This window comes from Podarcis gaigeae, assembly GCF_964106915.1.
Source record: "Podarcis gaigeae genome assembly, chromosome: 1".
NCBI lineage: Eukaryota > Metazoa > Chordata > Lepidosauria > Squamata > Lacertidae > Podarcis > Podarcis gaigeae.
The window spans coordinates 20,038,205-20,053,204 of NC_139678.1; the positions used below are offsets into that span (position 1 = coordinate 20,038,205).

The 15,000-nt window shown below is 40.8% G+C and overlaps 1 protein-coding gene across 4 annotated transcripts in view; it reads left to right on the forward strand.

The window, feature by feature from the left end:
- Positions 1-15,000, forward strand: part of ATG2B (autophagy related 2B) — a 43,079-nt gene that overhangs the window by 11,785 nt on the left and 16,294 nt on the right. Inside the window, exons 7-23 of one of the 4 annotated variants that reach the window (XM_083730343.1) lie at positions 123-219; positions 1,252-1,434; positions 1,912-2,066; positions 3,518-3,629; positions 5,000-5,261; positions 6,700-6,850; positions 8,368-8,463; positions 8,600-8,788; positions 9,533-9,806; positions 10,482-10,584; positions 11,343-11,538; positions 11,881-12,023; positions 12,799-12,950; positions 13,214-13,386; positions 13,601-13,751; positions 14,575-14,774; positions 14,867-14,947. In XM_083730343.1, the coding sequence (XP_083586469.1) occupies positions 123-219; positions 1,252-1,434; positions 1,912-2,066; positions 3,518-3,629; positions 5,000-5,261; positions 6,700-6,850; positions 8,368-8,463; positions 8,600-8,788; positions 9,533-9,806; positions 10,482-10,584; positions 11,343-11,538; positions 11,881-12,023; positions 12,799-12,950; positions 13,214-13,386; positions 13,601-13,751; positions 14,575-14,774; positions 14,867-14,947 (2,718 nt within the window). The remainder of the gene's footprint in view (positions 1-122; positions 220-1,251; positions 1,435-1,911; positions 2,067-3,517; positions 3,630-4,999; positions 5,262-6,699; positions 6,851-8,367; positions 8,464-8,599; positions 8,789-9,532; positions 9,807-10,481; positions 10,585-11,342; positions 11,539-11,880; positions 12,024-12,798; positions 12,951-13,213; positions 13,387-13,600; positions 13,752-14,574; positions 14,775-14,866; positions 14,948-15,000) is intronic. The other 3 variants (XM_083730345.1, XM_083730344.1, XM_083730346.1) reach the window with 3 other exon arrangements.

Sequence of the window (15,000 nt, forward strand, 5' to 3'; positions counted from 1 at the left end):
GTGAAAGCTGGGAATGAAATGTCTGTTTTGGTTCAATGGTGAGACAGTACATAATCCGAGAATTGGAAAAAAAGAATTCTTCTGATCTGTATTTCTTGAATATATTCTTTATTCTTCTTAAGTTGGATGTAGATGGAGAGATAGATTCGATACACCTATTCCTGTCACCCAGACAGGTACATCTACTGCTGGATATGTTAGCAGCTATTGCTGGACCAGGTGAGCCAAAGTTGCATTGCCTTGTGTGGTTAGAAAGAGTGTGAGCACTGCATTAAACACGTTGCACTATTTCCAAGGTTTTGAATAATCTCTAGACTAAGGGCAGTATCAAAAGTGTACCTTTAAAGTTAAACACTCTTAAATCCCATATGTTGAACTGCAAAGGAAAGCACATGCTTAGAACTCTTCCTTTGAAACCCAAGGGTTTTTAAAACGCTTTGACTAGATTGGCCCTAAATTACTGAAGCTTTACTTTTATTTCAAAAAGTCTAAAGAAAATCTTACGTTGGGGGGAACTTTCTCGTAAGTAGATTTGTATTGTTCCTCCTTCTGAAAGCAGCTAATAAGAATTGGAAATAGCCAAAAGGATCTGAAACCAGCTTAGTAGCTCCATAGTTGTGATTAATATTAGTAACATATTTTTCTCATGCAGACTTTATCTAGTCTTCATCAGTTAGTATTGTGATTTTTTTGAAAGCCCGTAAGGGATGATAAATGTTTTTTCCCCTTTCTCCTTCCTCATACACTTCCATGCAGAGGGCTAGTGGTTTAAGCAACAAAAGAAGATTCAAGATCTCTGGCCAAAAAGTAAATAATGTATTTTAAAGTAATGCTTGATAGATTTTTCTTAAACAGAGAAATTCTCAAATCAGGAAACTTTAATTCCCTCCTTATATGCCAGATTGTTCCTTTTGGACACAAATTTCTAACATATTTCTTCCTGTCTTCTAAAAAAAATCCAAACGAACCCCAAAATAGCCCTCCTAATTTAAGGCAAGCCTGAAATTGGGAGAAAAACATTTCAACCTAAAGTGCTCAAAATGTTCACACAAATTTTGTTGAGTGCCTTTCTTTGTGAAATGGAAATGTTGCTTGGAGGTAGTTTTCTTTTAGGTAACATTTTTTTAAAGTTTGATTTTTATTACAGCTAAACGAGCTTTTGTTTGGGGGAAATGATTTGGTGTTTGGATGTCTCTGGGGCTTGGGAATTGAATCGGAGGTCAAGTTGCCACACCCTGTTTTCAATTACAGAGAATCCTAGCAGAATAGAATTGTGCAATAAAGATAGGAGAAACCGGCCAATGCAGCAGGAAGATGAATATCGGATTCAGATGGAGCTCAACCGCTACTTAAGAAAAGACACATTGCCAACAGGAGCACAGTCTGATCCGAGTTTCTATGAGACGGAGGCAGCCAGAACTCCTTCAAGCCGGGGTGAGCAATTGAACATCTTAGGGTGCTTTTTGGTTTCCTCTTTGCTTTGGAGTAAGACTTGCTCTTGGTTGCAGTACTACTCAACTTAGAGCAGCCTTTCTCTACCTGTGGGTCCCCAGATGTTGTTGAAATACAACTCCCATCACCCCTAGCTGGCAAGGCCAGAGCTCAGGGATTATGGGAGTTGTAGTCCAACAACATCTGGGGACCCACAGGTTGAGAACTGCTGACTTAGAGGATGGAGCAGGTAGGTGATGGTCACAGATTCCCCCTTCTCGCTGCAGCACCCTGTAAATTTGCTCTTGAGAGTGGAGGCGGGGGCGGAATGAGAGGTGATGCAGGCACCTTCCAGGGAAAGGTGGGATAGGCAAAAGAAGCATTACCATCTCATTCATGCTTTGGTGTGCTGTAGTTGACCTAAATGTTTTTCATTGTAAACAAATCACACAAGATGATATCTTTTTTTCCCCCTATTAGAAGAAGAAGTGTTTTTCTCGATGGCTGACATGGAGATGTCTCACAGTCTTTCCTCTCTGCCACCGCTTGGAGACCCACCAACTATGGATTTAGACCTTTCTTTAACTAGTACATACACTAATACGCCTGCAGGATCTCCCCATGGCGCTGCGGTGGTAGGTTGTCTTTAACTGTCTTTGAGCAAATGAAGAGGGGAAAGGTCATAGCTCAGTGGCAGAGCAGTTTGCTTGTATGCAGAAAGGCCCAGGTTCAGTCCCCAGGATTTGCAGGAAGGGTGGGGAATGTGTCATGTCTGAAACCCTGGAAAGCAGCTACCACTCAGTGTAGATAGTACTGAGCTAGATGCACTTCTGACCAGACTTTGTATAAGGTAGTTTTCTATGTTCCTATGATTTTTATCATATGCGCTTTTTAAAACAGTGGCACTAATCTCTGTTGTGCATGGTTGTCTGCCTGCCAGTTTCATACCCTTATAACCATCATCCCAAAGAGTGTCTGCTACAGGCACTTTTTTAAAACAGCATCTCAGCGAAGGCACTATAGCTACATTGAAACCTCACATCTTTCCCCTAATTCACCATGACACTATGATGTCATGTGTGACATCATTTGCTGTGATGTCAATATGTCCAGTGCCGGTGGGTGAGATAATTTGACAATGCAACCAAGAAATGCTTCAATTTAAAGCTCTGTGAAATTCGATGTATTGCCTATATTTGACAAAATGAACAGTAGCATCACTCCAAGTCAGGCTATTGGCTCATCTAGTTTAGTATTGTTTACACTGACTGGCAGAGGCTGTAGGATGTATCAGGCAGGAATCTTTTCCAGTCCTGATAGAGATATCAGGGATTAAACGTAGGACCATTTGCATGCAGAGCCTGCTTTCTACCACTGAGTTTTGACCCTTCCCCTTTAGATGCACATATTTGATCTCACGTTGGCAACTAGTATCCTACGTCCTCCCACAGTTGTAAAGCTACTTTCCTATGAAGCCTTTGGCACAGCCCCCCCAATTCCTATGATCTACTGAAACTATTTCTAAGTACATATTACTGAATTAACTAAATATTCTTCCCCCTGCTTTCCTTTCTCTAGACCCAGGGGGAAGCCATGTTAGGGTACAAGCTTCTCGGGGCAAAAACTTGTCCTCTGCAAATTGCTGTGCACATCTATGGCACTAGGTAAAGAGGACCACTGATCTTTCCCTGTAGGCAACATGTAGCAACCTTTGAGTGGTTTTTTAAAAGTATGGAAACAGCGGAACTACAAAATGACATGTCATAACGATAATATGCAGTGGTACCTCTGGTTACGAACTTAATTCATTCCAGAGGTCCGTTCTTATCCTGAAACTGTTCGTAACGTGAGGCGCCATTAAGTGTAAGCGTGCCTCCTGCGTACGATTTCTGCTCGCATCCCGGGGCAAAGTTCACATCCGGGAGCAACTACTTTCAGGTTAGCGCAGCTCGTAACCTGACGCTTGCGCAACCAGAAGTGTTCATATCCAGAGGTACCACTGTATGTTGAGGTTCATTTTCTGTTACATTAGTTAAGTTGAGGTGATGTACAGGTGTAACATCCAGCTCTCTCTTTTTCCTTTTAGCAGCAGCCAGCGTGGGGAGATTGTTTTGATCAAAACAAACAGGAACCGCCACACGTAAGAGGTTCATCCTTTACACCTAGTGTCATCCACTCAGCTCCACTGCGAAGGACTTGTAAGTAAATAAGTCAAGGTGGTTGGGGCCAGAAGCGAATGTGACTTTTAGGTAAAGGTAAAGGGATCCCTGACCATTAGGTCCAGTAGTGACCAACTCTGGGGTTGCGGCGCTTATCTCGCTTTTTGGCCGAGGGAGCCGGCGTACAGCTTCCGGGTCATGTGGCCAGCATGACTAAGCCGCTTCTGGCGAACCAGAGCAGTACACGGAAATGCTGTTTACCTTCCCGCTGGAGTGGTACCTATTTATCTACTTGCGCTTTGATGTGCTTTCGAACTGCTAGGTTGGCAGGAGCAGGGGCCGAGCAACGGGAGCTCACCCCGTCGCGGGGATTTGAACTCCCGACCTGATCGGCAAGTCCTAGGCTCTGTGGTTTAACCCACAGCGCCACCCCCTTTTACCTTAGTATAATAAGACTGCTTTCCAGGAATGAGTAAGTCAGTAGTTACCACTCACACCGGGCAACCAAGAGACGTTATCAGTTCAAGGACACACTTCAGCCAAGCAGAAGCACTTCAGGAGCATGTAGAGCAGGAAAGATGTCCTTACTGAATAAAAGGAAAGTTTTGCTAACCCAGAGAGATGACAAACAACCAGCCATTCGTTTTTCACCAAACGCTTTTCAATCTCAGTCCTTTTGCCCCTTTCAAATCCAAAATAGGCAAGGGGACTTTAGATTCCAATCCCAGCCCTTTCGTCAGTGTTTTCAAGGAAGGCAAGGGTTCCAATGGTTCCTCAAAAGCAAAGACAACCAAACATTGAAATCAATGACTGGTCTGTGTCCCAGGTGGAGTGGGCGTTATGTCTCCAGGTTTCTTCCCACCTGGCAAAAGTCTGCAGGACCAATAAGGGTGTGGCAGACCCAAGGGCCAGAAAGAGAGGCCCATTTTTGGCCCCTGGGCCTGAGAGTCTCCACTACTTTCTGTGGCTTTGGTTTAAAAGGAGAGTATTACTTTTGTGGGAATACATTCAGAACAGAACGTTAAGCAAGAAGTCGGTGTTAATTTTGCACATTCTATTATCTGTAATCTGTAAGGAGATCTGAGCATATTGAAATCCACCATATGTTTGAAAGTGTTGTTTTTATTTGTAATTTGTGCCAAAATACCTTTCCTCAAACCAGAGCAACTTATTATTTTAAATGGAGAGGTTTTTTAAAACAAAATTGTATCTTTGTAGCAAATTTAATACTTAACAATTTTTGTACTAGTCAGAGATACAATCCTTCATACACTTACCTGAAAATTAGTCCTATTGAACTCATTGAGACTGCACTATATATAAAAAGTGTGTTTATACACATACATACACAACACATACACTGAGACCTACTGTATATTACCTTTAAACATTTTTTTCCTTCCCTTTAGCTCTTCCATCCAGATCTGTCTCAGTGGATGAATCCAGGCCTGAACTTCTTTTTCGACTAGCAGTGGGTGCTTTCTCTGTATCGGTGCTTCATATTGATCCTTTGCCACCCCCTGAAACGTCACTGAACGCCAGTCCACTTACACCAATGGCACAGGAGTTTTTTACCCGCATAGAAAAGGTTGATCCAGTTAAGTTTCCAACAGAAGATTTTCTGTCCCTCCGAGAAGTATTTGCAAAGGCTTGTTCACATGATCACCTTAGGTACAACTTTGCTTATTCCTCTGCTAACATAGCAAACAAAATGCATAAATTCTGTGACAACTTGAGCTTGCTCAGTAAATATTTGATATGAGTGTTATTGGAACATACTTGAGAGGCTAAGGTATACCTGGTAGAGAAAGGGATAGTTTCCCCCCACCCTTTAATTATTGCAGCAACAGACACTGTAGGTTGGTGGGGTTGTACCTGGTGCACATCACGTCACCACCACAAAATAAGTTAGAATTCTTTTTCTCTCTTTGTGTATGCAGGATTAATTATTTATTTAAAAGCATTTATAAAGCGCTTAATATTTGTAAAATCTCTAAGCAGCGTACAATATAAGGACAATTAGTGTCATTCAAACACAAATGCAACCTAAAGCCAATAAGAGCAGCAGAAAAGCAAATGAAATCTAATAATATGGGAATTCGGGAAATTTACACACATTAAACAGATTCCAATGTTATGGATCAGCGAAAGGATGAGTCTTTGCAAGATGGCTGAGTTAACTGATGGTTGCTGCTTTGTGTAAGCACAGCTGTTATTTCACTATAGAGTCGTACCTTGGCTGCCGAGCGCCTTGGAACTCGTACGTTTCGGCTCCCAAACCATCAAAAAACCAGAAGTGAGTGTTCCGGTTTTCAAATGATTTTTGGAAGCCGAACTTCCAGCATGACTCCCACAGCTTCCAATTGGCTGCAGGACGCTCCTGTAGCCAATCAGAAGCCGTGTCTTGGTTTTCGAACAGTTCCGGAAGTCGAACCGGAACACATTCTGTTCAAGAACCAAGGTACAACTGTATGGGCTTCTATATAGGCATTAGAAGATTCTTACTGAACCGTGAAAAATAGAGATCGGTGTGATCACGAGCAGATCTCTTTCTTGAATAATTTCAGATTCAGGCATTCATTTGCCCTCCAATGTGCACACAAGTCCTACAAGAAGTGAGGTTTGCCATTGACTTTAGTACAGGGTTCAGCATCCTATAGCATTCGCAGAACTTCTTTCTTGAGTGAAATTAATGAATAACCTTTGTGTGTGCATCAGCTGCCAGAAAGCTGGTTTAGGGCAATGTTGTATTGGAAATTGCTGCATTTAATTTCAGAAGTCTTCTACAGTGGAGGAAGGACATGGATGTTTGTTTGGCAATGCGAATTAAGATGTCACTAGTGAGGGGGAGGTATTACATAAATAAGTTCTTTTCATTATTTATCTTTTGCCTTGCAGTTGTAACACATCTTTGTATGTTTTGCAAGGAATTAAGCATTAGCATGTGTTGGAATAAGATTGCAAAATTTCATCTTTCTCCTTGTTTTATTTCAGTGATATTGGCAGTTTAATAACTGATGTATTTTTATGATATTTTAAATAATTTCCAATGCAGAATGACTATAGGTGTTCAGTTTATGCAGTTTTATACCGTTGTTTCTCACCATAGGTTTATAGGCACAGACATCAAAGTGTCCTATGAACAGAGACAGAGATCGGCTTCCCGTTGTTTGAGTACAGATTTATATATTGGACAGATGGAACTTCTGGAGTGCCTGTTTTCCATGGACTCTCATTCTGACATACCTCACTATACAGAGGTAGAAATCCGTATGACTTAACACAAGCTATTGAAATGCATTGCAAAAACTCTTAGTGCTCCAATAGTATTGTCCTGTGAATATTTGCTTTCAAGTAAACTGAGTTCAGTGGCCAAGTGTTCCATGGGAATGCTTATTTGGGGAGGAATGCAATGTCACACTTTCCCAGATTTTCAATCAGCACAAGTATTTCAGCTTGACTGGCAGAATGAATCCCCCTCTCCTCCCCTCTTATGCTGTTCTGGAGGTCCTTCTGACACCTCCACACTGGGCCAATTTTGCGGGGGGGGGGGGGGGCGGCGGCAGACCGCATTGCACTAGTAGCAATCTTTGCATGGGCCTCCGCTAGTGGGACCAGTTAGTTGAACCTGGCGCTTTGTGCTACAACTGGAATTTTTCAATAACTTGAGCCGTTTGATTGGAAATTTCACTTTAAATTAGGCTCGGAGATTAAATATCTCTTCCTTCAGGTTGTGTGGGAAGGATCTCACATATTGCAAGCTTTTGTACTATGTGCCGTAGGTACTGTTTGTGGAATTGGGGTCACTCCACGTTCTGGTATTAAAGGAGCAGTTGGATAGCCTGAGTGCATGTTTCATCAGCACTATAGCTCAGCCAGAGTTTCTCTTGTCGGCTGCAAATGATATCTTTTCATCCCGAGGGCTATGTCCAGTGTTATCGCCTGTGCTGACAGAAGGTTCTTTGCTCCGGCAGAGGCTTCTGTCAACAGAATGGAGAGAGGTGATTTTTGCTGAGTTATCCTCTACCCGCCCACCCCCTCTGCGTGTCCCCAAAATCTGCTCCAGAGTTTTGGAGACTATTTAGAACAGTGTGGCAGGTGGCACAGCACTGCAGGTGAAGAGGGAATCAGCAAAAAAATTTAAAAAATTAACCTCCCATTTCTGCTGGCAGAAGCCTCCGTTGGATCAAAGGGCCTGCCGTCAGCACAAGGCGATAGCTACTAGGATATAGAAAAGTTGGCTCCAGGTAAAGGTCATTTTTGCTGAACCCGGTGATGGGGTTTAGGGATGCCCCTGGTGCATAATACTCCAGAATTACTCCATCCCTTCCTGGATGCTCTTGATATCACTGACCAGAGCATGATAAGAAGAACCCTGGTTCTGCTGGACTACTTCTCCTTTGTCTTGTAAATTTCCCAAAGCTCCATATTTTCTCTTTACACATCCAGCTTGTAGTGTAAAGAGAGATGGCATCTTGGCAATAGAATTGTTGTGTCACTGCAAGTTTCTCTAGATGACTCATAAAATGTCAAAAAATACCGAAGGTCTGTAATGGATTAGACCACAGCAGATCATCTGGTGAGGGAACAAATTGAATGAGGTGACCTTCTAGTAGATAATTTTGTCTTCCTCCCTAATCAGTGTATTTGCTTTCCGTAGAATTGTAGAGTTGGAAGGGACCCTGAGGGTCATCTAATCCAACCCCCTACAATGCAGGGATTTTAATTACTTGTGAAATATACTTGCATTTCACCACTGCCTTTTATTTTGCTATAGCTGCTAATGTTTAACTCTGAAAGACAAGGGAACAAGCTGCACCCTCTCTCCTGCCTTCAGCTCCATTACAAGCACTCGGATAACAGAGGGCCTCAGGTAGATTAGAAAATATTATTTCCTCTTATCTTTTGAATAAAAACAATTGAAATCTATAATCCAAGTTGTGTGTATGTAGCTCTGTAGAAAATTCTGTATTTTGCCACTGACTATTTATTTTACTTTTTTGTGACAGGGTAGCCAAGGGAGATTGAGCTCTGTCCCCCAGAAAGCAGATTTACAAATCAAGTTGAGTCCAGCTTTCTGTGAATTAGATATCAGCATTGTGGACAGACTAAATTCACTGCTTCAGCCACAGAAGTTAACCACAGTGGAGATGATGGCATCACACATGTACACCTCCTACAACAAACACATTAGCCTGGTAAAGTAATTATAATTTTTTCACTGATAAAAGGAAAATGACAAGATGGCATGTGGCAGCTTGTATCTGTCAGGTTCACACTTCCATGTAAATAATTTAATAAATAATTTTACAGTGCATGGTTTTGTCCCACTCAGAAGTTGATTAATTGCAACTCAGTGTGTGAACTTCATAGAAAAGTTTAGGGAGGCAAGATGGAAAAAAAGTTATACCAGTGGTATTTGATCTATGATGAACCATTTTTTGCAGTAGAACAGCTATTTGGCTTAGACCTTTGTTAATTGACTTTAGCCAATGCTTCCACATTAAACAACAAACACTGTTAGGAATGCTTGAAATGTACAATGAAGCATTCAAAATGTCTGTGACTTTCTATAATTTCGACTAAATTGTACATGTTTGCTGTTATGCAATGGACTGTGGACATAACTGCTTTTGACTGCCATGCTTGAATCCCCATCGAAGCTTCTCTTGAAGGTGGGAGGTGATCCAAAATCTTGTGGGATGTGAAATTCAGCTGTGTCTGTTAGCCAGCAGAATGGACACCATTGCCGGAATAGATTCTTCCTTTCCCTGCACACCTCCAAAATCCACTCCAGAAAGTTTGGGGTGCGTGCTCCAAAGAAAATTTGGAAGGGGGTGTTCATGTGACATTGGATGTTGCCCCTTAAGTTGTGTTTTTTGCCCCTCAGAATTGTTCTAAAAATATTTGTTTGCCCTCCCCTTATTTTGCAATTGTTTCAGCACAAGGCATTTGCTGAAGTTTTCCTGGACGATTCCCGTACTCCTGCAAATTGCAAAATGTCGGTCCAAGTGACTGCACCAGCTTTGAAGCTCTCAGTTCGCTTCCCAATTCCTGACCTGCGGTCAGACCCAGAACGAGGACCTTGGTTCAAGAAATCGCTTCAGAAAGAAATTCTTCATTTAGAATTTGCAGATATGGAACTCAAAACCGAGTTTACAGGAGGACCAACTCCAGAGCAAGTTAAATTAGAGCTCACTTTTAAAGAGCTAACTGGTAAGCGGAGAGATCTCTGTTGGTTGCAATAGATGGTTGTAGCCAGTGCTTTTCGTTTGAGGTGCCATATGTTGATAAAAGTGCAGTGGATGCCATGGGAAGCGAAATGGCTGGCATGGGAAGCGAAAAAAAGGGTTGCTGGTACTCAGCACCACTTAGTACTGTTGCACCTACCCACCCAAAATCCTAGTTGTAGCTACGTTGTTCCTGGGCAATATGAGGGACCTATTAGTAAGATGATACTTACTTATTGTTCCAGTTTCTGTTATTATAGGAATATACAGACTTTCTTCGGAGAGAATGGTTTTCATATATATAGCATATGAGATTACAGGGAAATTCGCTTGTTACTTCTTTTTTTGCAGCTTTAGACAAAGCCCAATAAATCTTTGGCATTTGAGACACAACTGTTACATGATAGTTAGAGATATTTGGTCTTGAGTAATCATAGTAGTCTGCAATCCTCTTTTGATGCCGAAGGAGTTCACTATCTAAATTATTTTCAGAGCTAACAAGGAGCTACTTTTCCATTCTTTGTGATGGAAAAGGAAAAATTGTTTCAAAAAGGCTGATTTTGTGTCACTGCTAAATGAAGAAGCTAATCTCTTCATGATTAAATGGCTATGCAGTTAGTCCTAGGCATCCACAACATAATCTTCTCCGGTTTCACCATAGCATCATTTGAAGAAGGCAAAGAGGAATCAGCTGTACAGTTTTTTCAAGTTTCCAGTGGTGTAGTTGGAGAGATGATCTCATCAGACAACTTTGACTGGCCACGGTAAAACAAAATACTATTTGTTCTCTGTGTAAATCCTAACCGCTTCTGATGTGCTGCTGCTGAAAAAACTGTAACTGTTTAGAGCAGAGCTAGGTTGTGTTGGTCTGGTAATTAAGTACTCTTGATGTTGGAATGGTGTTTTCCCCCATCAATGATTATGGCTTGAATATGACCACTCTTGCTCTTCCATAGACCCAAGGCCATCATAACCACTACTAAAAACATCTATAATATGTAGACATTTTAAAAACTATTTTTGACAGTACTTAGCGAAACAGCAGAAATAACAGAACTATAATAAAAAGACGGCAGTGTGGGTCTCATTTGGAAAATATATTAAATGTCTGAGATAAAACGAGAACACTCAGGAGGTTTTATTAATCCAGCATAAACCCATGCTTGTCTCTTTCTACTGTAGGACTAAGGGTTACTAAAGGTACTCTTATTTCCACCATTATAAGCACGTCCAGTTTGTTAATATCAGTTATATAGTCACTTCCAATGTTTCAGTGCTGCCCAGGAGACTGGTCTTCCTCACTCTTAATACACAGGGTTCGGAACTGCAGAAATCTGAGAAACAATTCATGCTTGAGACATATTCTGCCTACTTAGGGGAAGTACATTTATATAACATGGAAATAGATTTTGTGTGTGTCGGAAATAGCTGTAGAAACTTTTATGAGAATCTTTTCATTGCCACAAAACACGTAACTATTTCTGGAATTAGTCACAGTTTCCTCCTTTTATTTGACTATTAGGATTGTACTTAAAATAAACCCACTGGCTGTGCACTCCATTCTGGAAAGGATAGCTCCTGAGGATGAAGAGGAGGTTGATGGTCATTTTCAAGAAGAGGAAGAAGGAGGATCTCACTCCCTGAAGGATGTGTGTGATCTTAGAAGACCAAAGCCATCTCCCTTTTCCTCTCGTCGAGTCATGTTTGAGAATGAAGAAGTAAGCACAAAGGGCTTATCTGTATGGCATTTTTTTCCCTTCCAGTTGCTGTATTCAGTTTCAGCAAATAATTGGCCATCGTAAATTGCTCAACTTGCGCTGTTTGGTTAGTGGGTATGGTCTCAACAAATCACTGCAAACCATTTCCCCAAGGCATGCCTGTGTAACTTACATGAGCATCTAAAAACAATATGAAGTAATATGTTGTTCTTTACTCTGTTGTTATTTCCTGTGTTGTTTTTAGTTGCTCTGTCATTGCATTTTGTACATTGCACTGAGACACGTTTGAGGAAGGCTAATAATAACCACAGATTATACCTGAGATGATGTTTTTATTTCTAGATGGTGATGCCAGGAGACGCACTGGAGATGACTGAGTTTCAGGATAAAGCAATCAGCAATTCTCATTATGTACTGGAGCTCATGTTACCAAATGTGTATTTAACATTCCCAAACAAGACGTTTTATGAAAAGCTATATAATCGGTAAGTATAAGCACAAGCTTTCATGGTTTGCGTGACCCATGATTTGGATCCAGAGGAGGCCTTTTTTTGAGCAGAAGACAGGGGAAAGCTCTTTCCACCACTTCCACCCTACAGCTAATGCCACCTCTCACTTCCCTTTCCTGCTTTGGGCTAGGATCACCACTAGCCCCTTTACAGGTTCCACAAAATGCCTGTTCCAAAGACCACTTGACTTCCGAAACCTTTGACAATCGAGGCGCGGCTTCTGATTGGTTGCAAGAGCTTCTTGCACTCGAGCAGAAGCCACGTCGGGTGTTCGGGTTCTGAAAAATGTTTGAAAACCGGATCATTTACTTCCGGGTTTTCGGCATTCGGGAGCCAAAACGTTTCAAAAGGGAGCCATTCAAGAACCAAGATTTGACTGTATTCTAGTCTGCCCAGCCTGTTGACGTCAGGCAGGTGCTTTCAATGTAGTCTTTTGGGTGCCTGCTTAAGACATTTTTGCTTAGGCAAGCCCATCCAGATACATAGTAGCTGATGTGCTTCAATCTTTTCCTCTTACTTTTTATTCTCTCTTAAATGTTTTTAAGTATTTGTTTTCAGCTTCGCATCAGTAATTTAAATATTGCTTGTAAACCACTTAGGTGCTTTACTGTAATCAAGCATTATATACATTTCGTTAAGTTAAATAAAATAAACCCATTATCAGTTCATTTTTCCAGATCACAGACCTGCCTTTGTTCAAGTTCTTCCAGGTTCAAATTAATATATGCCTGTATTCCTCCCCCCTTTCTAGGATCAGTAATGATTTATTACTGTGGGAACCCACAGCTCCATCTCCTGTAGAAACATTTGAAAATATTTCTTACGGTGTTGGACTTTCAGTGGCCAGCCAACTGATCAACACATTCAGTAAAGACAGTCAGTTCAAATCTACTATTCACTATGGTAATATACTATAAACATCTTACAAAATTATTATGTTTAAGCATATAAAAGTCCAAGTGTATCTCTAATACAGCTGAAGCTACTGAATTGATAGAGGGAGAAACTATACATAAAGGTGTTACTTACTGTTCCTGAAGGAAAATTTAAAATCTGCTTATTTTTTAGCATCCTTATTTTTTAAAAAATGTGGTTTCACTTTCTATGATAAGCTGTTTATTATGCATGGTTAAAGATTCACTTGTTTTTTGCTTTGCCTTTTGTAGATGATGATAGTGGGTCTGAGGAAGAAACACTCCAATATTTTTCCACCGTAGATCCAAACTACTGTTCCCGGAGAAAGAAAAAAACTGAATCCCAGAACAGAAACACACAGAGTTTTCTGTCAGTTCTTTTGAACATTAACCATGGATTAGTGTCAATATTTACTGATGTCAAGGTATGACATCTAGGGTGAGAGAACCCATAATAGCTTGACTAGACTTGTTATTTTGACTAGACTGCATAAACCACCTGGTAGCACGTTGATCATTCATAGTATGTTAAGGATGATGTTGGTTTTTGTTTTAAAGGATGGGATTGCTTCAGATAAAGTGTGGACTAAGCAGAGGAATCTTTTCAGACAACCTATAATTCTCTGATTCTTTCTCTAGCAGGACGATGGGAGTGTATGTGAAGACAAACATGGGGAATTTTGGTTTGAGTTCAGTAGTGGGTCGCTGTTCTGTGTGACAAAGTACGAAGGCTTTGAAGACCAGCATTACATCTGTCTCCATTCCAGTAGCCTCAGCTTATATCATCAAGGTATGAAATGTCAGTGTAGAAATAATGTTTGTGTTCCAAGCTATAAAAAGGTAAGGGGTTGAGTAAGGGAGAAAATGAGTGATTGTCATCTAGCAAGTTATACAAAACCTTGACAGCTAGGGTTTGTGGGCCTTACAGTTTGAAGATCAGTGAGAAGCAACTCCTCCTTCCAATATATGTTCCTCAAATAATTTTGATTTGATTTGATTTGATTTGATTTAATATTCTAGAGCACTTGCCTTTCAGTCCCCCCCATTACAAATATATGAATCCAAATTGGGAATTATTACTTCTTTACAAATGTAAGTCTGCTGCAGTCCAATTTATCCACCACAACTGCATTCCGTAAGCATATGGAAAGAAATGTACTCATAATATGTCTAAGGAGCTAGTCATGGTGCTTATGTGAAACACAGGAGGGTGAATTGCTAATAACAACCAATTCAGAGCTGACATATAGAAAGTTTTTTTCTAAGTACACCTATGGTTGCGAAGCCTTCTATTTGTACATTAAGAAAGTTGTGTTGGATGTTTGCAGGTATTTCTGAAGGCCGCCTTTCCTAGAAGAGAACTACTCCAAAATGCATTGTTCTGTTTTTAAAACAAGTATAGTATTTCTGTTTGTCAATATACATAACAGAAGAAATTGCTGATGATTGATAAGATTTTAGAAATCTTCCCTGCAGTTTTACTTAACGAAGTTTGGGTGTTTAGAGCATCAGCCAGATGTTAGCAAGTTTTAGAGTAAAATATGTGGATTTTTTGTACCTCAATTCAAAATGTCTTTGAAGGACCATCTAACCACAAAGCCGTCTTTCTGCAGGCGTGGTGGATGGAGTTGTCTGTCCATCTGAAGTAAGGCTCCCAAGTGCAACGCCACCCCATTGGTTAGAGCCTACTATTTACTTTTCGGAAGAAGAAGGTCTCAGTAGGGCTTCCTCAGATGGTGTGGGAGTGGACTGCTTAAGCATGTTGTCTGTTGCAGTTAAGATACAATCAAATAAGTTGGAGACCAATACAAAGGTTTGTCTTTAGAAATTAATATCTATATATCTATATCTGTATATGCTCTGAAAGTATTTACATGAATACTTTGGATGAACTTTTTTTTGTAGGAGTTTTTAGTTGCTGCTGGACTAAGAGGAGCCACTCTTCAACACAGAGTACTTCCTTCAGGTTTAAGCTGGCATGAACAGGTATGTTAATTTGCTAAATGTTCTATGGTCTATCTGGAGATCATTCCGGAGGG